At 34.7% G+C, this 24,244-nt stretch overlaps 5 protein-coding genes across 6 annotated transcripts; 4 read left to right on the top strand and 1 right to left on the bottom strand.

The window, feature by feature from the left end:
• Positions 1-323: 323 nt before the first annotated feature.
• LOC18017336 (sucrose synthase 1) lies at positions 324-5,453 on the top strand. Of its 2 annotated transcripts, XM_006400585.2 has the most exons (14): positions 324-474; positions 1,653-1,799; positions 1,893-2,019; positions 2,113-2,264; positions 2,350-2,542; positions 2,633-2,968; positions 3,057-3,152; positions 3,236-3,409; positions 3,499-3,615; positions 3,708-3,874; positions 3,967-4,191; positions 4,272-4,835; positions 4,926-5,064; positions 5,180-5,453. In XM_006400585.2, exons 2-14 carry the CDS (start codon positions 1,702-1,704, stop codon positions 5,210-5,212), a joined length of 2,421 nt encoding a protein of 806 aa, XP_006400648.1. In that variant the 5' UTR covers positions 324-474; positions 1,653-1,701; the 3' UTR covers positions 5,213-5,453. The 2 variants fall into 2 exon arrangements, with proteins under 2 accessions (XP_006400648.1, XP_024011490.1); XM_024155722.1 differs by lacking the exon at positions 324-474 and having other exon boundaries at positions 1,413-1,799.
• Positions 5,454-8,453: 3,000 nt separating this feature from the next.
• LOC18017335 lies at positions 8,454-9,052 on the top strand. The gene has a single exon (XM_006400584.2). The coding sequence runs from the start codon at positions 8,551-8,553 to the stop codon at positions 8,932-8,934; it is 384 nt and encodes a 127-aa protein (XP_006400647.1). The 5' UTR covers positions 8,454-8,550; the 3' UTR covers positions 8,935-9,052.
• Positions 9,053-10,558: 1,506 nt separating this feature from the next.
• On the bottom strand, positions 10,559-12,584 carry LOC18017334 (auxin-responsive protein SAUR50). The gene is made up of 3 exons (XM_006400583.2): positions 12,311-12,584; positions 11,038-11,590; positions 10,559-10,791 (listed from the first exon to the last, which is right to left on the bottom strand). The coding sequence occupies exons 2-3, from the start codon at positions 11,501-11,503 to the stop codon at positions 10,760-10,762; spliced, it is 498 nt and encodes a 165-aa protein (XP_006400646.1). The 5' UTR covers positions 11,504-11,590; positions 12,311-12,584; the 3' UTR covers positions 10,559-10,759.
• A 2,029-nt stretch (positions 12,585-14,613) lies between these two features.
• Positions 14,614-15,497, top strand: LOC18017333. Its single transcript, XM_006400582.2, has one exon. The coding sequence runs from the start codon at positions 14,650-14,652 to the stop codon at positions 15,223-15,225; it is 576 nt and encodes a 191-aa protein (XP_006400645.1). The 5' UTR covers positions 14,614-14,649; the 3' UTR covers positions 15,226-15,497.
• A 2,241-nt stretch (positions 15,498-17,738) lies between these two features.
• Positions 17,739-18,632, top strand: LOC18017332 (pectinesterase inhibitor 3). The gene is given in 2 exon segments (XM_024155726.1): positions 17,739-17,789; positions 17,792-18,632. Coding segments are annotated over 2 exon segments (720 nt in total). The 3' UTR covers positions 18,461-18,632.
• The last annotated feature ends 5,612 nt before the right edge of the window (positions 18,633-24,244 follow it).

Below are 24,244 nucleotides of genomic sequence, written 5' to 3'. Positions count from 1 at the left end.
GTTCTTTATGTTAATATATTTTCTTGTTGGTCAAGTATTCTATAGACAGAAATCAATTCAGTATAATGTAATTTATCTTCATAATCCAAAAGATTAGATCGGATAGGATGTATCCCCATTTGAGGAAAATATATTGGTAATTAATTATTCATATATCCGTTTTATTAAATACTTAAGGAAAATGTACACACTTCTAGAACAATCTTTTTACCTAAATTTCCGTTTTATTAAATACTTAAGGAAATGTCTCGCTAGCTACGACATTTAAATCCATTTCTCTCGTTTTTCTGGGTTTGGAGCCCAAGAAAAGAAACGTAAAAGGATAGAGGAAGTAATGATTCATTTTCTTATTTATTTATTTTCATATCCACTTACCAAAATCTGTTTAAAGCTTTGACAATCCTTCTCTATAAATCTCAAAATCTATTGAACGAAAACTCCACAAACAACTCAAACCACTTTTCTCTACTCCAGGTTTTCTTCTTCTTCTTCTCCTTCATTTTCGAGTTTTTTTGTAAAAGCTTTGTAGTTTTTCTGTTACAGTATTTTAATAATTTTTTTATCATAGGCTAGCGAGACAAGATTTTGGTTTTCCTGTTTTTTTTTTTTTTTGTTTAAAAACAGGAAAATAGGACGAATCACAACAATATATTGTCCTTTTTCCTTTAGAAAATTCTTGCCTGAAAATCTCTTGGTTAGGAAAAAAACACCAAGCGTCTTTATATTCTGGAGAATCAGTCCTGCTTGTGTTCTATTTTTTCGCTTTCTTGTTTTTTAAGAGGAATTTTCTCCCACTGAATTTTCCAGCTGTATTCCAAAATTAAAAGAGTATCACGTCTACTATTTTCTTTAATTTAATTGATCATTTTCAGAAAATTCTTTTGAATGCTGCATACTGAAATCATTTTCTGAACAAATTTTTTTATCCAAATATGGAATCCATTATAGAGTATTGGACTGTTCTAGAAACTAAGAAAAATATTAGTTTTTCTTTAATTTTACCAACTATCTTATCTCTGTGTTTTTTTTGTTTTTGTAAAGTCTTATTTTTCTTTGAATGTACCGTAGATATTTGCATCCACTTTGAAATATGTTACTAAAGAATGGAATTTTTTGTCTTTATGTTATATTTTTGCATCCACTTTTATAAGGGTCACACTTAGATCTAAATGTATGTGACAAAGATAGATGTGAGGAGGCCTAAACACCATTGCTTTAAACGGATGGTTGATAGGAATATCTAACGAAACTAATAAAATTGATGGATAAGATAGATAGTTCATAAAATATCATTTTCAATTTGTACACGTCCAAGTTTTGTAGTCGGCTCAAAATAGTTTAATCACCTAGCTACTTAGGAAACAAATAATCATATAAAATGAAACAGAATTTTGCATTGCCCATCTGTAGTTTAGTGGTCAAGAATTTTGTATTTAATAACCTCTCTATGGTTCTTTCGTAATACCTTGGAAGCTTAAGGCCAAAAAGGAATAGAAAAAAGTCAAGCTTTTGATCAAATATCTTGACCTTTGTTATAATATCTAATTCATAGTTTTCGTTGTATATAATGTGAATGTGGGCAGCACAAGACTTTCATCTTATTTCATCATCTTCATCACTTTTCCTAATTTTTTGCGTCTTTCTCTCTGCAGTTTCCAAAAAAAAACTTTTTTTCACTGTTTCTGTGTCTCTTTTGGATCAATGGTGAACTGTGTGTTAACGCGCGTCCACAGCCAGCGTGAGCGTTTGGACGAAACGCTCGTTGCTCAGAGAAACGAAGTCCTTGCCTTGCTTTCCAGGTATTCCCCTAATTAAATCTATCACCTTTTCAATGGCTTCTCATGGCGAAGAAAGAAAGAGAAAAAGTCTGATCATTTCACATGATTTCTTAGGGTTGAAGCCAAAGGTAAAGGTATTCTTCAACAAAATCAGATCATTGCTGAATTCGAGGCTCTGCCTGAAGAAACCCAGAAGAAGATTGAAGGTGGTGCTTTCTTCCACCTTCTCAAAACCACTCAGGTACATTTCAAACCCAACACAAAATTCAAGTGAAAGTCTTGATCTTTTTTTGGCAAAAAGTTTTGATCTTTTTGTGTTGGTTGGTATAAACAGGAAGCAATTGTGCTGCCACCATTTGTTGCTCTTGCTGTGAGGCCAAGCCCTGGTGTTTGGGAATACTTAAGAGTCAATATCGATGCTCTTATCGTTGATGAGCTTCAACCTGCAGAGTATCTTCAGTTCAAGGAAGAACTTGTCGATGGAGTGTATGTGTAGCCATTTTCTAACTTCAATTTCTGTTTTTTTTTCCTGTGTTTTTGCACTCAACAAATGACGATTTTTGAAACGCAGTAAGAATGGTGATTTCATGCTTGAGCTCGATTTCGAGCCATTCTGTGCATCTATCCCTCGTCCAACGCTTCCCAAATACATTGGAGATGGTGTTGAGTTCCTTAACCGTCACCTCTCGGCTAAGCTCTTCCACGACAAAGAGAGCTTGTTTCCATTGCTTAAGTTCCTTCAACGACACAGCCACGAGGGACAGGTAACTGATAACTAATCGAAAAGTATCACAGCTCTCTTCTCAATTATCCCATAATCTTGTTTTGAATGATTTGTGTTTTGCTCTCTGTAGACCCTGATGCTGAACGAGAAAATTCAATCCCTCAACACTCTGCAACGCATCTTGAGGAAAGCAGAGGATTATCTGGCCGAGCTTAAGCCCGAAACACCGTACGAGGAGTTTGAGACCAAGTTTGAAGAGATTGGTCTTGAGAGGGGATGGGGAGACAATGCCGAGCGTGTCCTCGACATGATCCGTCTTCTTTTGGACCTTCTCGAGGCGCCTGACCCTTGCACTCTTGAGAACTTCCTTGGAAGAATTCCCATGGTGTTCAACGTCGTGATCCTCTCTCCACATGGTTACTTTGCTCAGGACAATGTTCTTGGCTACCCTGACACTGGTGGTCAGGTTAGGACCCATTATCCCCCTCTTCTATAGTAGAAATATACTTCTTGTTATGTCTTTATCGATGAGCTCAAATTTTGTGATCTTTCAGGTTGTTTACATTCTGGATCAAGTTCGTGCCTTGGAAACAGAGATGCTCCAACGTATTAAGCATCAAGGACTCAACATTACTCCTAGAATTCTCATTGTAACGCTCACTGTTGATTTTGTTCTAACATTGAATTCTTGCTTATGTCTGGATCTCACTGTGTTTTTTTGGTTCTGTTGCAGCTCACTCGACTGCTCCCTGATGCCGTAGGAACCACATGTGGTGAGCGTCTTGAGAGAGTTGATGGATCTGAGTACTGTGATATTCTTCGTGTTCCCTTCAGAACAGAGAAGGGTATTGTTCGCAAATGGATCTCAAGATTTGAAGTCTGGCCATATCTAGAGACTTACACCGAGGTGAAGTACACTCGTCCTCTTCCTATAAAACCCTGACTCTTGTTTGTTTACAGTTTTAGACTAAACGTGATTCACTCTTGCTATTTCAGGATGCTGCGGTTGAGCTTTTGAAAGAGTTGAAGGGGAAGCCTGACCTTATCATTGGGAACTACAGTGACGGGAACCTCGTTGCCTCTTTATTGGCACACAAACTTGGTGTTACTCAGGTTAGGGTCCTACCTCAGTTTGATGTTTCACATCTTTTCAAATGAGATATGTCAAGCATTCAAGCTAATGCTCTGTGAATTCTTTCTTACAGTGTACCATTGCTCACGCTCTGGAGAAGACCAAATACCCGGATTCCGATATCTACTGGAAGAAGCTTGACGATAAGTACCATTTCTCATGCCAGTTCACTGCGGATCTATTCGCAATGAACCACACTGATTTCATCATCACCAGTACTCTCCAAGAAATTGCTGGAAGGTAAAGAGATTGATTGCACTATAAACAATAAATAGTTTCAGAGAAGTGGTTTGTTCAGTATATAAAATCCCCTTGTTTTACTCATTTTGCAGTAAGGACACTGTTGGGCAGTACGAGAGTCACACGGCCTTCACTCTTCCCGGACTTTACCGAGTTGTTCATGGGATTGATGTGTTTGATCCCAAGTTCAACATTGTGTCCCCTGGTGCTGATATGAGCATCTACTTCCCTTACACAGAGGAGAAGCGTAGATTGACTAAATTCTACCCTGAGATCGAGGAGCTTCTCTACAGCGATGTTGAAAACGAAGAGCACTTGTAAGCTTTTTGGTGACTTTTTCATGTTTATCTTTAGTAACGTTTTGATTGTATATCTAAGCTTTCTGGATTTGAAACAGATGTGTGCTCAAGGACAAGAAGAAGCCGATTCTCTTCACGATGGCTAGACTTGACCGTGTCAAGAACCTGTCAGGTCTTGTTGAGTGGTACGGGAAGAACACACGCCTGCGTGAGCTGGTTAACTTGGTTGTTGTGGGAGGAGACAGGAGGAAAGAGTCAAAGGACAACGAAGAGAAGGCTGAGATGAAGAAAATGTATGATCTCATTGAGGAATACAAGCTCAACGGTCAGTTCAGGTGGATTTCTTCCCAGATGAACCGGGTTAGGAACGGTGAGCTCTACCGTTACATTTGTGACACCAAGGGTGCGTTTGTGCAACCCGCACTGTATGAAGCCTTTGGTTTGACTGTTGTGGAGGCCATGACCTGTGGTTTACCGACTTTTGCCACTTGCAAAGGTGGTCCAGCTGAGATCATTGTGCATGGTAAATCGGGTTTCCACATTGACCCTTACCATGGTGATCAGGCTGCTGATACTCTTGCTGATTTCTTCGCCAAGTGTAAGGAAGATCCATCTCACTGGGACGAGATATCAAAGGGAGGACTTCAGAGGATCGAGGAGAAGTAAAGAAACACTCATGACTCTCTTTGTTCTTTTACTGGTTCATTAGATTCTCAAGATGTTTGCTGACATATCTATTGTCTGTTTTGCAGATACACGTGGCAGATCTATTCACAGAGGCTCCTGACATTGACCGGTGTGTATGGATTCTGGAAGCATGTCTCGAACCTTGACCATCTTGAGAGCCGTCGCTACCTTGAGATGTTCTATGCATTGAAGTATCGCCCACTGGTATGCATTATCTTCATCCTTGGAGCCTTCTTAAACACTTTTGGTATTGAAAGAATGAAACTTTGTTTGTCTCTAATGCGGTATATATTTGCTGTTCTTTTGTGTGTTTATATAGGCTCAGGCTGTTCCTCTTGCTCAGGAGGAATGAAGAAAAGAGAAAAGACAGCGGAACCATTAGAGAGCTTGAAGAGAGAGAGAGGTTCCGGTGTTTGAAGAATAAAAATAATCTCTTTTTTATTTTTTACTATCATTCGGATTTTTAAGGAGCGCTTTTGTGTTCCTTTGCTTCTTTGTTCGTTTTTTTTTTCCTTTGCCACCGGCACTGCTTTGTATTCTGGTTGTTGAGGGATTTCCCTTGATAAATGCAATGAAAATTTCGATTTTTCTATCTTGAAATTTGTCTTGCTTTGTTCTCTCAATATAAACATATTTCACCATACGAAAGGCAAAAGAAGTGTGACTATAACTATGATTCTCCTTCCATGACATAGACTGCTTTGACCGTTATCAGATTACAAATGATCTACAGATCTACGAAGTAGGTAAGTATTATCCACTACTGCATACTTATTATAAAGGCTTAACTCTAATTCTGTTGTCATCATCTTCGATTAGCAGTGAATTGACAAATTCTAAGTAAAAGGCCCAGCAAAAAATTGCTCTTTCCTTAAAGGCCCCAAAATTTAGTTTGCTTAGGAACATACTTATAGTTGGATCGGGCCTGATTTCATACCTTCTCGTCGAATTTCAGACTAACAGCCATCGCTAAACCATGTTAAGATGTATGTTCCGATTAACAATTTCGTATTGAGATGAGTTACAACAATGATTAAACTTAGAAAAATGTGAAAGATATATAATGGTTCTAAACACATATACAATGATTACATTTACATTGAAACCTCATTTCATCTACGAATGTTGCTGCTCTTCTGCCAAATTGCGACAGAATCTATACTTGCAAATATTGTATTAGGATTTGGGAGTGTCATTAATCATGCAAGTGGAGAGTGACGCATAAGTCAATACACACCAACTTGTTTCACATGTCTTTCTTGTTTGGTATAGTTGACGATGGTCGATGTCTCACATGTGTATTGTAACAATCTTTGTAACAACAAGGATTTACTTGTCGATGTTATATAATAATATATGTGTGAAAAGAACATTATCAAATTATCTAAGTTGGTAGAGATTGGAGGATTGTACAATTTCTTGTGATGATCACAATTTCGAAGCATCTCTTATTTTTATAACCCTTGTGTCAGAATTATATCTTAAGTATGATTAGTCCATATCATTTACATGTATCTCCGCCGTGTGATTGAAGCATATATTGGATTTACAAAAATATGGTATGAATTGTTTCTTCTCATTATGTAATAATAATTTGAGAGAAAAGAGGGATAATAATACGGGTAGAATAAGAATTTTTGGGTTTCCGACAATATATTTTAATGATATGATATTTTGAATAAAGACATCAAAGGATCCAAAAGGGCCCTCGCTCACCAACATACACTAAGGATGGGAATAAAAACGGTTTATTAAGCATTTATTATAGTTTAGGAATCCTTTTTAATTGTTTCCTCAAAACAAATGTTTTGTTTTACTATCTAGAGGCCATGCACCACTTAAGAGTGGGGAACACACATGTGTGTGCATTCCCCTATGGTTTAGGCACTTCTGGAACTAATTAATTAAGAACTATTGTGTATCATCAAATTTATGAATAAGTTCCACAATGTATGCAATGGAAAAGACGTAAATTTTGATTAGTCGATCTAAAAGATGTGTTTATGCATAGAGGTCCCATGAGATAAATGGTTCGTCCACAGCTTGACGCTTTGCCATGTGAAGAGTCCGCCGTAAAATAAGAAGTTGGAAAATCTCTATTTTATATAAAGTTATGATTGGTCGATACTTGCATCTTTTTTCTATTTCATGCATCTTTATTTGGACTCTTCCGCCAATCTTTTCTCTCGCAATTCTAGTTAATATTATCTGTAGTTTTAATAAGAGGGTTGATAAATATTTTTCATTAATTTATAAGTAGACAAAGTAGGAGGAGGTGTAATTAAATACTAATATTATAGTTACATGATTAAAAAGACATTTGATGCTCTTATGTCGGCGTATTAGGATAACAATTTTTAGTGAAAACAAAAAAAAAAGTCAAATCTTCGGGAACTCACATGCTGTAACAGTAGTCGCCAATACAACGTAAATAATAAATAAACTGCACAAACAAATAATGTCGGAGTCTAGTCTAACCAGTAACCACAACAAAATGACAAAAAATTGCAATTTAATACATATATGTTTATAACATGTTATTGGTAAGAAAAAAAAGTTGAAAAATCTTTTTAATCAAAAGAAATAAAATTCTACATACTAGCCAATTACATACCTAACAAAATTAGAACTCGTAAAGCCGCTTTTAAAGTTCATGAACCATCCTTTAGTTGTTGGATTAATTTCTTATAATTGAGTGATAACAAAAACTTCATAGTTCTCATCTACATTACTCTTGGACACTAGTTTGGCAAGGATCTAAAGGCAATCTTTATACATATCTTTCCAGCTGAAAGTGCAATATAACAAAAAAGAAAGTCACATATATGTAACTGGAATTCATGTATCAAAACTCAGCTCATAAGATATTCAGTGTGGGTATTGTATAGTAGTTGTTCCAGCATGATTAGCTGAAATGGTTGATTAATTTAAATTTTGGGGCAATTAATGATGTACATTGTGACAGTGCTAACAACTTTTGGAGTGATGTGAGTATATAAAAAATATTTGTGTGTGACACTCGCTTTATCTTTCTAGTTCATCATCATAATATTTTCGAATAAAAATTTTCCCCGACTCTTGGAAACATATATAGATCATAAGGTTTGCTACCTAAATCGGTTGATAAGAGCATCTGTAACGGCGGTTTGAAGAAAGTTTTTAGGTGAGGTTCATGAATTTTTTGTATTTAAAATAAATCAATAAAACCTAAATTTTATAGAACAGGTTCTAATTTTAGAACTTTTAGAGACGGGTTTATGAAAGGTTCACGGGTGACTGTCAAAATTTTATTAGTTAGCCTTTTTTCTCTTTCATTTTTCTCTTTTTTTCTCTCTTTCTCTCTCTTCTCTTCCTCTTTTCTTCGACTTTCTCTATTTTTTTATCTTCTCTCTTTTCATTATTTTATTAAAAAAAAATTTAAGATGAAACTGGTTCACCATTGTAGATGGTCTAAGGTACCTGAGGTTTATCAAATTTTTAAAAAATTAAATTATACTCAGGAGTATACAAACCAATCATATAATTACGAGTCTACCCCTATCAACTTAGTATTATAAAAAAACTCCATTCTCCCTTTCTTGTTGGACATCGACATCTCTCTAGCTCTCCTTGTCTCTCTCTCTCTCAGTCACCGGAAAGCTTACTCCAACGTACATCTCCGGCTTCAGATTCCTCAAAACCGAATCGGAAATGGCGAAAGGAGGAAACAAACTGATGAAGCTAAAATCAGTTCTGAAGAAGCTCAATTCATTCAACACGAAGCCCAACCATCTACCGGCTCCGGCCAATCACGGCCGATCCTCCGCCGTGAATGCATTTCCCTCAGAAGACCTTCACACCGTCTACGTCGGCAGAACACGACGGCCGTACCACGTGAGCTCCGACGTCGTGAGCCATCCACTCTTCCAGCAGCTAGCGGCGGTGGATGGTGGATGCGGCGGCGATGACGGTTCGATCGCCGTGTCGTGCGAAGTTGTCTTGTTTGAGCATTTGCTTTGGATGCTTGAGAATGCCGACGCTGACGAGTCACGCCCCGAGTCCGTCCACGAACTCGTCGAGTTCTACGCCTGTTGACACTTAATTTATTGATTTAGGTGCAAAACGTATAATGATTTATGTTTGTATATTCTATACTTTGTATACTTTACACAGCCTTCATTATTTTTTTTCTTTCTTTTCAACAACCAATAAATAAAAATAATACTATATGTTAATGCGTAAATTAAGCTTGTCTTGCTAGTGTAATATAGAAGTGTGATTTTCTTTTATATAGTTTGTACGTATTATTGTATAAATGTATAACTCCAATTAATTGCAATGTCAATAGATTGGATATATCCCTTCGGAGCTAGCTTAGGACGGTCAAATGAGTTGACCGGACTCTGCTGGCGGCAAACAAGATTTATCACGGGTTACAAAATTTAAACCTTGATTAGTAGATTGATTGGCCCGTATGCTTATTAAATATTTGTTAAACTTGTTATTTGTTTAGTAGTTTTGATAAAGTCTAGACTGATGCGCCTCGTTCAGTTCCCTCGCAAATGAATAAGAACAAACTATAAATATAACAGACGAATATTGAACGTAAAATGTTTTTTATAGCAATATTTATGTCAGAAAATGATTTTTGTTTGCTAAAATGCAGAGCCAAATTTTAGCACCAAAAAAAATGCAGAATGATGAGGAAAGAAACGATTAACCATGTTTTTATTTATATGCCCATTAGCTTTTAAAGTTGGGCATTATGCCATTATGCATAGCCTGCCTGTTATGTGGACACGATAAATTTTGTTTGTGTCATAGTTTTTCCGAACTTTGACTATTTCTACTGGAGACAGCCGAGTTAAGATAGTTTATCAGAAGTAAGAAAATATATGTTTTCCTAGATTTCATGGTTCATCTGAAAAATGCGAAACGATCTTTGTTATTTATAGAAATTGGATGGCAACCACGGCCACCAAATATGGGTTAACCACGCTATGGTTGAATGCAAAGCTTGGTATGAGGTGTAAACGGTAAAACCAAAGAACAAGGGATGCTAGACATGGCTTACTAATTACGTGAACTAGTATAAAATGCACAAGGGAGTAAATTTCATACAAGAAATATTTTTCTTTGGAGATGAGAACACATCGAAAAGAAAACATATGTACAAAGAGACGCGGAAACCTCCGGACACATGTGGCAATGTGAAAATTGATTTGCCCTCTCTGAAAATAGAAAGACGTGCGATCAGCAAATTAATCTTCCACCACGGACGGATAAAGAAAAAGTATATAAAACCCAGAAGTATCATACTCATGAATCATGATTTGTCCCCACATGTCCCAAGAACATAAGAACATTATTGCGTGGCAACACAACTAGCTTAATTCATAAGAATAGACTGAGAAACACATAGAGTTATTCACAGTTGATCGTGATCCAACAATCCATATACACCTCAAATAAATACAAAAGTATATATACCACATCCGACCAATTCTTGTCAAATTGACCACAATCCATATACCTCAAATGAAAGTATATATATAAGTTTGTTGCATTGTTCATTAGACTTTCTTGATTGTCATTTTGTCACACATCATAATCTTTTTCGATAATTAGAATGGAGAATATAAATGCGCATATGTTTTCGTACAAGAGCTTATATTCTTTTTTTAATCTCGTATCACACTTTGACCACCAAATCCTTTCACATCTCTAACATATATGCCCTAAAAACTTAAGTCGTCCTTGAAAAAAGAATGGAGAAGAAGAAGAAAAAAACGGATTTCACAATTACACCCCAAAGTTGCCATCCCTAACAATTCCCATCAATATATGATAAAATTAAAGGATAATAAACATCATAATAACAAAAGAAAAGTTATAAGAATTTTTATCACTTGATTTGTATTTACTCTTCATTTGCTGCTACTGTATCCCCAGCTGCAAAAAAGACAAACAAAAACCATTAGCGTTGGCAGATCCAGATTCTCAAGAATAATCATATCAATGTCCAATAACCAAAATTTCTCTCTTATTTTTCACCAAACAATCTGTAAAGTCTTTTGAAAGTGTTAAATGGGGTTTAGATAAAATCATAAGACGAGGGATGTTATAATATAGCCTTAACAGGCTCGGCCCGGCCCATGTGGTTGTGATCTCTAGATAAGGGTGGTCCTTTTGGCTTACCGGAGCTGTCGTCAGGGTGGTGATCTTTAGTATTGTTCTCCATGCATTTAAGTAAGTACTTGAAAGTCTCGACCTCGCAAGGGATAGTGAGAGCCCCACTCTGATCAAACCCAAACTCTTCCTCTGCCTTCTCGAGCAACACCTTGAACAGAGAGTGGCCAAGATAGGTTGTAGGAATGATAAACCTTCTTAGATCCGGTCCAACATAAACCGCTAGATAGCCTTTGGGAACATCAGCAGGAGGCTCAGGGCTTTGGCAGTTTTCCTCGTCCGAGTCACAGTTCTTGACGGCTAATAGCCTTTTGTTGATCGCCGGTGAAATCATTTCTGCCGCTTGCTTTCCAGCTGCCAATGGAGGGACTTCTGACTTGGGCCCTATCGTTACGGTTTGCCATTTCTGCAAAATCTCCTTTAGCCTCACGATCTGCCTGATTCCTGTTAACTTTGCTGCGTTGTTTTCATCCATCTGCTTAATTATATGAGACCCGCAGCTTTTTTTTGTTTGTTAGTGAGAGATCAAATGTCGCATAAGATCTTTCTTCTTCCTTTGTAGCTGCATTACAAAATCACAAACAGTTGATTATTTTTCTGAATAAATTGTATCAGAATAAAGGAATAAATACATTGCACAATTCTGCCTGAGACTGTTGCTGACAAGAAACCTTCTATAAGAACCACAATCACAAAACATGAGAAAGAAACTTGCAAACAGAGAAATAAAAATCAATTAGCCAAGTCTATTATATATGACCCCCTAAATCAAATTGAAATTGTGTTTACATAGCTCCTGGCTAAATATTTTTGTCAACGAAACCAGAGAATATATACTATCTATTGTCATCAACTACAACAGGGGACCCACATCCACACAGAAACATAGTCCAAACTCCAAAGCAGTCTTTTTCAAAAGGAATGTTTTCTCAGATTCATTGCAAATCCTAATATTTGGGCCAAATTTTTATGAACTTGGAATCTGCAACACAAAGGCTTAGAGCTAGAGGTAACCTAAATATTAGATCAATCTCAAGAACATCAAACTCTATGTTGTTATTAGATGATTACTTTCACTTTTCCTATTTTTTGTTTTTTCCAGCAAACTCAACAGATCCACCTATATAACGCACTAAAGCTCACGGTTATAAAAATAAAAGGAGTCCAGATTAGATCAGGATCCGCTATATCCAAATTTCATAAATTAGAAATAATTCAGATGATGAAATCAAAACGCATCTCAGAAAATCTTACATATATATACGTACATTACATTGATTACCTGAAGAGGAAAACGAATTGAATCACTCTTAGCAATGGACCCGATGAGAAACACCATGCAAACCAAACAAAAAAAATAGGAAGGAGCTCCCAAAGATTTCTTCTTTCTTTTTGTTTGTTTTTTTTGTCGGTTCGTTCTTTTTTTAGGTTTTTTCTGTTCGAAGACTGGGAAGCTCAAACGATGATGAGGAAGAGATGTTTTCAAGTACTGAAACTAGAAAGAAAAAAAAAACTGAAAAAACAAAATTAAAATATAAATTTAATAGAATCTAAATTTTTTGGTGGGGCAAAACGAATAGAGAAGCGAATTTTGGGAGATCAGAAAATGAGGATTGGCTTATTTTGGATTTATAGTTTCATTTCATTGATTCTCGCACAAAATATTTTTTTTTTGTTGGCTTTCCCGTCACTTTCGCCTTTTCAGGTTCTTCTGTTTTTTCACGTTCTCTTCGCCGAAAGTTTATTTTATTACAATATGACCCCGTTACTCTCAATTCGTTACGAACTTATCCCCCTCCAGGCCTCCACTCCGTGCGTTATTAAAAAATTCTGAATTATATGTGGATACACTTAACCAGGCACTTAACTAAGGTGACCATATTTTAAAAAATATTAGACATCTTACATCTAATAGTACTAAGATGACTTAAAAACAGATGATTTACTAATTTGTGATACAATTACGAGACAAGAACATGGCATCTACTAGTGTATACGATTACAAACAATATTTTGCGGAGAATTTTAAATGGATTTTGCAATATCTTCTCACACATGTGCGGTGTTTTGATTCGTAAGCGTCTCATAATTCTATGTATTGTATATGATTACTTAAATTTAATGTATTAAAAGTACGCCAATGTATATTTGATTTGTAAATTTGGGTTTTGATTATATCTACTAAATTTCTAAAATAATGTTGTTTGTAAATTATAATTTTAGTATTGTTTAATTTTATAGTTTTTTGGTTGTACACTTTTATGTTTATTTGTTTGTTTCATTCCGCGGACTAAATCGACAATGTAGACTTGGCTTATGCATTTCTTTAAAATTTCACTAATTGCCGTGAAAAATTCATGAAGAAAAACGTTCCACCATTTCTCGTGAAAACAAAGTATGATTAAAATTGTTAGCAACTTAAAAGCTTAAGATGTATGAGTTTTTTTTCACAAAGAACAACACTTGGATTTGGGAATGCATTAGATCTTTAATTTAGTGCGATGTTCAAGCATGTCATTCTTTTAATTTTTAAGTTTTCACTCGAATATTTACAGCAGACTAGTAATCTAATCATGTAACACAGTACAAACATCTCAAAGAAATCCAAACAACATAAACTAGTCCGATTCACTTCAATAGTAAAATCTAAAAAGAAAAACTAAAAACAAATTATCACACTTTATGAACTAATAATTGTCACATTCATCCACGTACAGTATATTATATATGCCAACATTTTTTTGTTTTGTTAATATATATAGTATAATTTTATGGTGCCAACAAAGTTTGATAATTGATAAAACAATTCAAGGGGTTTTAAATAGCCCAGATATCATTGATCAGATGAAAGATGCATGACTTTGAAATGTTGAGGTATAAACAATTAAAGATTATTCAACCGCTTTATCATCCCCAAATATGGAGGCAAAGATAACCTTAATTATAAATATGCTTTAGATAACACACACACAGACAAACAAACAAAGAAGCATAAATTATAAGTTTTCAATTATCATTTTTGTGGTCTAAAAAACCCTATAATTAAGAAAGAAACTGTTAGAAAAATCCATTGCCCACAACGTTTTTTATAAAAAAAAAATCTATAATAAATATTGGTGATGGACGAACATCCTCCACCTAGTATTGTTGCTTCGGACATGCACACAATCGTAAGCAGAAAAGAGAGCCGTGTAATACTCTAAATTGTCTCGATAAAATAAAATATTATATAGATTTCATATCTTAAATATGTGCTGTTATATTTTTTGGGGGTCCAAACTCAAGCATTTGTAATAATACAATGTTATATTATTAAATTTTGGGGGCCAACCGATGGGAATAAAAATTGGGGCTGTTCGCATCTTCCTTGAAGACAAAGCATCTTCACTCTCGATTCTCAGCATCTACGAAAGGTTCATAATTCCACTTGACAAGATCCAACGGCTCAGCTTTCCTCTCTCTTTCCACACGACCCGTCACTCTACTCGCTCTTCATCCAACGGTCAATATTCCATCTCATTTTCTCTTTCTCTCTCTTCCCTTCTTTATATAATCACCACTGATTCATTCACCTCATTTGCTTATCAGCATTTCAAAAGGCAAAGATCAGAATTTGCAAACATGGTGACCTTGGATTCTCCATTAGAGGCTTTGGCTTTCGAATACGCCAGCTTCGGTGTTCTCGCCGTCGTCAACAACGTCTGGACATGGATAGCCGTCGTGACGGCAGCCGTCAGCTTCTGGAGGATAAGAGTCACAAGCATCGGAGACGAAGGCCATGGATGTGGCTTCATAGAGGAACTAACCGGCTCGAAGTCTGAACAAGAAGCCGGTTATCTCGAACCGCAAGCAATGTCCGGTCCGGTGGAAGAAACAACGTTTGCGGCTCCATTATTGAAGCAAAAGGTGGTTAAGAAAACGGAGGCTCGAGCGCCGTTAATGTGCGACGACGGAGTGACCAAAGGGAAGCTGACGATGTACTACGAGGTTGACGTTGACGGAGAGAGGTTTTGTGACGGAGAGTTAACGGCCGTTAACTACGGTGGTGGTGGTTTGGGTGATTGCGGAGAGTGGTGGGAGAGATGGGAAAGAGTGGTGAAGATGAGAAATGGTGACGACGGTTGGTACCGTTACGTGGATTTAACGGTGATTAACGGAAATGTCGTGAGGTTATGGGATGACAAACGGAACCCGTGACGGCGGCAGCTCTCTAAATTTAGAGGATATTCTTCCTAGTTTGGAATATTATTATTATTATTAGTCCTTCAAACCTCTTCTTGGTTTAAACTTTAAAGTGTAGTTTTGGTCGATTTAACTTTGTAATTTGTACATAATTTTCCCCCACAAGACCAGCAACGCTTGAATAAGAAGAAGATTAATATCAAAATGTTGCTTCTGAGCATTGCTAACTAGTCGAAATTTTGTATCTGTGTGTTGATAGATTCGGCTCAAGCAATACAACAAATATGAAAACGGTATTACCATCTATTTTTTGTACCACGATTCCTTGCCAAAAACGGAATTGCCATCTATTTTAATACCTTTATACTAATTCCAATTGTTTCCAACTATTATTACCACTTCATACCATCAATCTGATTTTTTTTTTGGGGTCAATATATCATAAATCTGATCCAACATGTCATTTTATTGATATCGTGAAGTCGGGATAAAGGTCATATATTTGGACACAAGTATGTTACGCTTGTTAGGCCCATCCAAAACTTGACTACACGCATATACTTGTTTGGCTCATTCAAAACTTGACTGCATGCATGGATTTCTAATTGCTTCTAACTATTAATCTATTATGCTATCTGTAAATTAAACTGTTGCAGCTTAACTATGAAACAAGAATATTACAAAAAAAAGGAAAACCTAAATTATTGGGGCATAAACTTTTGAAGAGTTTGGAGAGAAAAAACCCAAAGAAATTAATAAGAGTTTCAGTTTTCTTAGGGTTGGAAAGAAAAAACAAATGGTTAGGAAATACTTCTAGTATCTTGCGTATGTTTCTTTTCTAGTTAAAGTATTGATAAATCCAAGTTACATACAACTACCATTACTTAGAAGATAACTTACATTTTATTTTTACAAATCATCAAATAAACTTTATACATACTCATAACACAAATTTACTACTCAGAACACAGCTCGAAAAACAAATTATAACTTAATTAAAAGGTTGCACCCAAAAAAAAAAACTAGCTAAATTAAAGACAGATACAAAACTAGTAGTTCTTCAATATCATAACAAAAAATATAACCACTTCAATGAGAAACACACAGCTATTTCTTCATCATTATATTCATGGCTACGAAAATTATAGAACCCACCCACAAGATGATGATGATTATCACAACATGTTTTCCCTCTTGGTAGATGTCATGGATTTGGGGTTTAAGCTTGATCAATTCGTTTCCTATCTGTTCCAAAATAATGTATTGATCACCATTTATGTTGAATCAATTTGACATCTGTTTATTTGATGATTCGCTATTCTTATTGTGTCTTTGAGAATTTTGATTTCTTCTTTTTGTTGTTGGATGAAATCACGAGCCTCTAACAAACTTATTTGATACGGTACGTCCATGTGGGTACAAAGTGATAGGAGGCATGGTTCTTCATTAGCCCAATAGTCCATAAGAAACAATCACAAAAATTGTAACCAAGGCTACAAAGTGATAGTAGGCATGGTTCCTTTTATTGAGAACTCGTCATAAAGGTCTAAACCAGAGATCGATTTCTCTCAGTAACCACTTTCATTTAACCATTTGAAATAGTATACATCTTGTTTTAGACTAATTATGAATATGCTACTTGATAACTCTACTCATTTTAGCAGATTAGTCAAAATGGTAAAAATCCGAATCACCTGAAAAATAACATGATTACAGGTATGCTTTCACACATGAGTCTAGATGTATAAATGAATCTCCAAACAAATAAACATACGAAGATGGGACATTTTATATGTGGGTCATTCTAGTTCAGTTGGGTATCTTTACCTTTCTTTCTTTCGTTGGGCTGATAGGAAAACATCGCTTGAATTATTAAAAGCACAGGCAACTTTAACAAACCCCCAAAAAAATTATTAGAAGCAAAACTTTAGCATAGTTTGTTTTTATTTGATTTACCAATTGAATGTTGATTAACGAAAGAAGCTCTTTGTTTTTCAAACTCAATTTCAGAATGGATGCATTTTGAATCGATCTGAAGAAATAAGTTAAATTCGTTTTAAAATGACGTAATATAGAAATTCATTCTCAAAAATGCAAGAGTCGAGCTAAAAGAAAAAAAAGAAGGCAGATAATTAAAGATTTTTGTCACTTGAACCTCTTTTGTCAATTCATAACAAATGTGGCCCCCAAGCTTCTGAGTCTGAAACCTCTTTGAACATAATTGGGCACAGGTGACCAGTCGGCCAATAATTCCACAAAGTTTGTTCTTTTTCATATCGTTATACTTATACCATTATATATCATTCACAATTTTTTGTTATTAATTTATCTATTATGGCATTGAGGCTGGACAGTGTTTCTTCTGTCGCTAGACTCTGTTCTATAATTTGCGGTGCATTTAAGTTTACAGATTTTCCCCATACTCAACAGGTGCTGCATTCACCTTCCTACCCTCATCTTATTCGCGTACACACGTAAACAAGGGAAATATCTGAGGGTAATTAAGTAATAACAATAGATAGGTTCGTATGTTCCACGGTCCTACGACTTTAAATTCTTACCCACCAGTCACCACTCTCCTTTCTCATTTACAGAGCTAAACCCTCTTTTGCTCTCTCTCTATCTCACTCCGAGAGAACAAATGGCTACTCCACAGAAGCTCCTCCTCGCCGTCATTGTCTCCGCCGTCATTGTAACCGCTATCACCGGACGTAATGTCGGAGAAGATATCGTACATTCCTCATGCGAGCACGCGAGCTACCCATCGCTATGCGTACGTACGCTCTCAACTTACTCCGGTCCGACCATCACCAACCGCCGCGAGCTAGCTCAAGCCGCCGTCAAAATCAGCCTCTCACACGCGCAAAGCGCCGGGAAGAAACTCGCGGCGGTTCGAGAAACGGTGGGGAAGAATAAACGCGAGAAAGCAGCGGTTGTGGACTGCGTGGAGATGATTGGAGACTCGGTAGACGAGCTGAGCCGCACGCTTAGCGTTTTGAAGCATCTCCGCGTTTCGAGCGGCGGTTCGACGAAGGAGTTCCGGTGGCAGATGAGCAATGCGCAGACGTGGGCTAGCGCGGCGTTGACGGATGATGACACTTGTCTCGATGGGTTTCAAGGTATCGACGGCGAGATCAAATCGGAGGTGAAGCAGTGGATGACGAAGGTGGCGAGGGTTACGAGCAACGCGCTTTACATGATCAACCAGCTCGATGAGACACGTGGAAAGCCCCACGTCGTACGTTCTTGATGTTGTAATGGGATTGTTTCAATTTGGACGGTTGTGATTTTGTGTTAGTTTTAATCAGTTTCGTGTGTTATATAATTGCAAGAGATAATCTCTGCTATATAAACAAAAGAGTTTGAAATTATACAACGTCCTTTTTAGTAGTTGTGAACTTGTGATAATGGTAACTTAAACTCGTGAGTTTTTTTTTGTTTAATCTTTCTCCCCTATGTCACTATATGACTATATCGTACTATGGATCCGTTGGATCTCGACTCGAGCACGTGATTTTGTCTTCATATGAAACTGAAAATAAGATTTCTAAAAGACTGATAAACTAAAACGAAAATCATATACAGAAATTAATAAACTGACGTAGCGGAAAATTGTCCATTATTGGCAACTGCTGAAAACTATTTATACAAATTTAATTTTCCCTCAACAAACTCTCACACGCAATAACGCAAAATACTGAATTTGAAGGTAGATTGGGTAGCGGCACTAGTATAATAAATGAATTTCTTTGTTATTCTTATGGGTCAGAAAATAATGGAGATCAGATACAATAATGGGCCTAAATTTACAAAAACGGGCCTATGGCACGTGAACGAATAACAAATTAAACAAATTGTATAGTTAAAGTTTAATATTTACAATAATGGGCCTCATTGACTTGCATGGTTTGATTTTGCATCACTACTGTATGTTTGTTTAAGCACATGATTAAGATGTGTGTTGGTATTGAAGGGGATAGTTTGAAGCTGACAAATCTGGTGAAAAATGGAGGAGAAAATCATGATTTGGGTAGCGTGCAAATTTGACATACGTGACAAACTTAGTAACAATCTAAGATGAAGACGAAGCTTCCAAATTCATCGTTTGGTCATGTTAATCGTGAAATATATCAGTTTTTGAAGGCACTCATTAATTCTTCTTAACGAGGCTATGAAATTTACGTATACCTATGATTTGAGACTAATCCAACTCCACTGTAAAAGAGATTTGGCAAACTAGCAATCATGTCAACACACAACAATTAGAGGAGCCAATGTAAAATGGGGTGTGAGTGCGAACACGTCAGGTGGGATTTGCTGTGAGAGGCCCTTCTCTATTTTCTGTTCTTAATTAATCCATCCATTTTTTTTTGAGGTAGGGCTCAGAAATCCATCCTTTTCAATCATGATAGATAACCAATTTTCTCATTAATTTTGGTTCTTATACTAATTCACTTTTTATTTTAATGCAAATTTAAATCAATAAAAAAAAAGAAAATGTGTCGTATATACTTGGGACTGTTCATAATTTGCTAAGAAGGAAAGTCCACTGTTTCGACACTGTGCTATTTCTTTTAATACAACATTACCCCTATACTATCGAGCTTATAACTAAGATCATGCATCTGCATTTCGAGATTGTGTGTCAGATTTAATAATTTTTTATTGAATGAGAAGATAATACTACATTTATTTATATTTTAAAATACGACATTTATTGCTTTCTTCTTTGTTAATATCACCGATATTTTGTTACAGTTTCGAATAAATCTGGTTCGAATATAATATTTTGGGTAAACTTCTTGTTAGACTCGATCTCAAAACTACAAAAGTCCATAGACAGTTTTTGTCCTCTCCTCAAGCCATTTACACCACGCTCCCACTATCCATCTTCCATCTTCGGTAAAATTTGTGATTTTTTATTGCAAATATTCTTACTTTCAACTGTAATTTCTTGATTCGCAGTACATCCGTTCTGATTTATTGTTTTTCTTGTCAGTTCAACCCAAACACATGTCCAATTTTAGTTTTCCCGGAAGGATTTTCGCCGCCGGTCATGAACCAGTAGGTGAGAAGGTTAACTCTTACCAGAAATTGAAAGTCGTGAAGGCCATCCTTAATGCGTTTGATCATGAAGAAGCGAAAAGATTACGAGACTCACAATTGGGGAAGCTTCTGGCGACTATGGAGCAACCGTCGTTTTCCAGCAGTTTTGGCGACCCATAAACCATACTGATCAATTTCTCTGGTTTGGTTTCAACTTTTTTCGAGAGAACTAATCAAACTTGTTTATCTTATTTAAATCAAAGTTATTTTAGTTTCGTCTCTTCTCTGAAAGTATGTGCTGATGTAAATTAAAAAAATTTGTTTATTCTCTAAAATTATGGATCTGAGATTGAGAGAGAGATTGTTGAAGACGGAGATCTCGATGAGTTAAGTTGGAAAAATGTTTAATTTGAAAGTTAACAATCAACAAATGTTTATACCATCTAACAAATGTTTTAATATATCAAAATAATATATAGTTGGATAATATATAGCAGGTTATCTTTGAATCCAAAAGTTGCACTCACTCTAAATTATTTTTGAATTTAGAATTAGGTTTCTAAATTGAGTGTTAGATTGCTAATATATTTTACAGATGATTACAATTCATTTACTATACCATATAAATGTTTTGATATATCTCTAATATTCCACTTAACATGTTAACTATATTATTACACATATAAATTTAAATTAATACTCGATAAGCCAATTATAGCAACTGAAATTAAGCACGCTAACAAATTATATAGCTTTATAATATGTTAAGTAATTGTATAACTTATATGTTAACGTATATCAGATAAAAACAGCGCGCTAAAGAATTATTTATACTGCTACTGTTTCATGTATCTCTATAACGTATATGTTAACAACGGTCTGATATAATCAATTATCAAACCAAATATACAAGTGTCAAAGAAGGCAGCAATCTTTTTTTTTTAAAGAATGCAGAAACTTATCATGCTAACAAAGTATGTAGTTTGATAAAAAAAATTATGTAATTGTATAATTTATATATTAAGTAGATGCATACACATGAATAAAATTATTTAGACTGATAACGTTTAATATAACTGTATAATGTATATGTTAATGAGTTCTGATATAATCAATAATCAAATCAAATATAGCAACTCAGAGGTGTCAAAGAATACAAAAATTATTTTTGTTTCAAGAATACATAAACTTACTATGCTAACAAAGTATGTAGTTTGATAAGAAGTTATGTAATTGTATAACTTATATGTTAAATAAAGAAGATTGATGAGAGAGAAATTCCAAAGCTGTTATATTTTGTGGTTCTCAAATGCCTACAAACAGACTTACGCTATCTACAGGAACCTATAGATGTCGATATTATCTTTTCTTCCGTTATTTAAATTAAATCAAAAATACAATTAGCAAAACAGAAAAAGTTAGCTTGAGGGTTCTTTTCGTAATCTGCCACAATTTGGAATTCAAAATTTTCACCTGAAACACTACTTTTCCTTATTGGCAAATTTTGACCGGGTCTTAGTCTATATAGCAAATTGTCTCTAAAAAAACAACGCTTCTATAACCTTCAAGGCAAACCAATTTCTTTTCGTTTTTCAATCATTACAACTAGATAGTTAACAAACATTACCAAAGGAAAAGTTTTGGAGCTGCAAAACATTCGGTAACTTAACAACGTAGAAAATATACAAACTAGGATATAAGATTTTAACTGCGAGTTTTTATCCTAATAACTAATCCCTGACAAACAAAAACAATACTAATTAATGTCAATCGCTATTATTACTTTTGTTATAAGAGAATTATGAACCAAAACAAGAAATAATAGTTGGGAGTTATTTTCGGCCTCAAAATCCCTAAGTTCATAAAGGTCCCACCTTCATCCAATCTCCAAATGTCTGTCTTCACGCATTCAATGCTTAGGGACATCATGTCGCTGCCACTTATTTGAATTTATATCCATGCATACATACGCCTACATTTACATATGTTTGTGTCATATTGAGTTTATGCGTAATATATAGTTTCTATCTTTTCATAACCGGAAAAATTATTGACTTGAAAATCTATGCTAATCCCTAAAGACTGTAAAATGTTTACCTTTCTTTCAAAATTAAAACGTCTATAGACTATATACAGTAAAACCTCTATAAATTAATACTCGATAAATTAATAATCACTATAAATTAATAAATTTTATTGGTCCCAAGTCGGGCCAATGTAAAAATCCATCAAATTCGATAAGATAATACTATTTTTTGAAACTCTTATGTAAATATACGGTCCCAACAAAAACATAATTAATAATTATATAAATTTATGCAAATATATGTAAATATAATATTTTAAAATATAACTAATGTGTTTGTTTTTATTTAAAGTTGAAATTTCATTGATTCTTATCTCTCTAATTATTATATCAGTAGCTCTTATTGCTGTTTTACTATATACATTCAAAATTTATGATGATTTTTAGATGTGATAATTGATTTTCTTACATGTAAATATTTTTAAATGTATTGTAGTGTTATTTTTAATTTTATCATCAATAATATTGATAGTAGCCATGATTTTTTAATAAATGTTAAACTTATGAACATGTATATTTTACATGGACAATCCCAATATGGTGTTAAAACTATTTTATTGCGATAATTCTGATTGTTTATTATAATTTATACTATGAGATTTATTAAAAAAATTTAAAATATAATATTATTCTAAATAAATTTTTAAAAAATTATATGCGGAAATCAATTTTTCTTATTAATTTATAGATAATATCACGATAAATTAATAAAATATTATGATCCAACATTATTAATTTATAGAGGTTTTACCGTAGTAGTCGCCAATATGAAAGTATAGTGGATAAGAATTCGATCTCTACTGTTGACCGAATAGTCTATATATAAAAGCATATCATTGTTTTTTTGGAGTTGCTACATTGATATTTCTTTCAATTTTAGGTTTGATAATGTCTCAAGTATATTAAATTCGGAGAAAATTTTTATTACTGACAGTTAACAAGAAACATTTAAAAATGACAAAATCATATATGATAAAGTGGAATATTTTTGTTCTTACGTTAGGTCTCACCGGTCAAAAGAAAAAAGTTTTCGAATCTTCAATATGTTCCAACTTTCCAGCGTCTGTATTAAGAAAATTTTCTTTGTGCTTTCTTCCTTTGAATGTGAAGGCGGCCCGGTTGATATATAACCAGCGAACGTCGCACGTCTTCATAACATTATAGACGGAGTGTATATTCTATGTAAATCTGATCTTCTTCTTTTATCTGAAAAGAACAACTTTCATCCACAAATTAAAAAATATATGTTGTCGATCAATATGACATCCAAATAATCAGATTAACTGGTTATAATGTCAAATGACTCTCTGAAAACGTCGATATCATTTATCCCTTGATATATGAGAAACATAATTTTGTTAGATTGTAATATTGCCAAAAAAACGCAAAAAAATAATAATGATTGTAAGAGAAACGTCTAGATTTAAATCTTAAATTAAACAAAACTTAAACTATTTATTTACATTTTACAAGTAGATCGTATTAACTTTGAATATGATTACACCTAAAGTATATGTCAAATCACTTTTCGAGAATATGAAAACTTGATAAAAATTTCTGAATGTAAAACATAGCGAACTTGAAATTTTAAAATGTGAAAACATAAGAAAGTAACGTACCATTCTACACCATTATAAATAGTATACATAAACATAATAGTTATATATTGCATCGCTCAATCTGTATTTAAAGGTTGGTTTGTTAGTTTATAAAACTCATTTGCAAAACATGAGGATCTCTAGTAGTTCTCTTTCAAATAGTTAAACCTAAATTTTACGAGAATTTCATCTGAATTTAAAAAACCAAAAAATTCAGAAATTTGCATAAGTATATGCTTTGATTATAAAATAAATAGTCAAATTCGTTTTGTTTTTTGGCTGACATCTTCAAGAATGCTGTACC

The sequence above is a fragment of the Eutrema salsugineum genome, unplaced genomic scaffold (genome assembly GCF_000478725.1).
Source record: "Eutrema salsugineum unplaced genomic scaffold, Eutsalg1_0 scaffold_2, whole genome shotgun sequence".
Lineage (NCBI taxonomy): Eukaryota > Viridiplantae > Streptophyta > Magnoliopsida > Brassicales > Brassicaceae > Eutrema > Eutrema salsugineum.
Note: the sequence above shows the minus strand (reverse complement) of the source record. Positions and strands in the feature narration are given on the sequence as shown.

Coding starts and splice junctions, on each gene's coding strand:
- LOC18017336 (XM_006400585.2), top strand. CDS start 1,702: ATGGTGAACTGTGTGTTAACGCGCGTCCACAGCCAGCGTGAGCGTTTG. Junction 2,020..2,112: donor ACCTTCTCAAAACCACTCAG/GTACATTTCAAA, acceptor TGGTATAAACAG/GAAGCAATTGTGCTGCCACC. Junction 2,543..2,632: donor GACACAGCCACGAGGGACAG/GTAACTGATAAC, acceptor TGCTCTCTGTAG/ACCCTGATGCTGAACGAGAA.
- LOC18017335 (XM_006400584.2), top strand. CDS start 8,551: ATGGCGAAAGGAGGAAACAAACTGATGAAGCTAAAATCAGTTCTGAAG.
- LOC18017334 (XM_006400583.2), bottom strand. CDS start 11,503: ATGGATGAAAACAACGCAGCAAAGTTAACAGGAATCAGGCAGATCGTG. Junction 10,792..11,037: donor CCACCCTGACGACAGCTCCG/GTAAGCCAAAAG, acceptor TCTTTTTTGCAG/CTGGGGATACAGTAGCAGCA.
- LOC18017333 (XM_006400582.2), top strand. CDS start 14,650: ATGGTGACCTTGGATTCTCCATTAGAGGCTTTGGCTTTCGAATACGCC.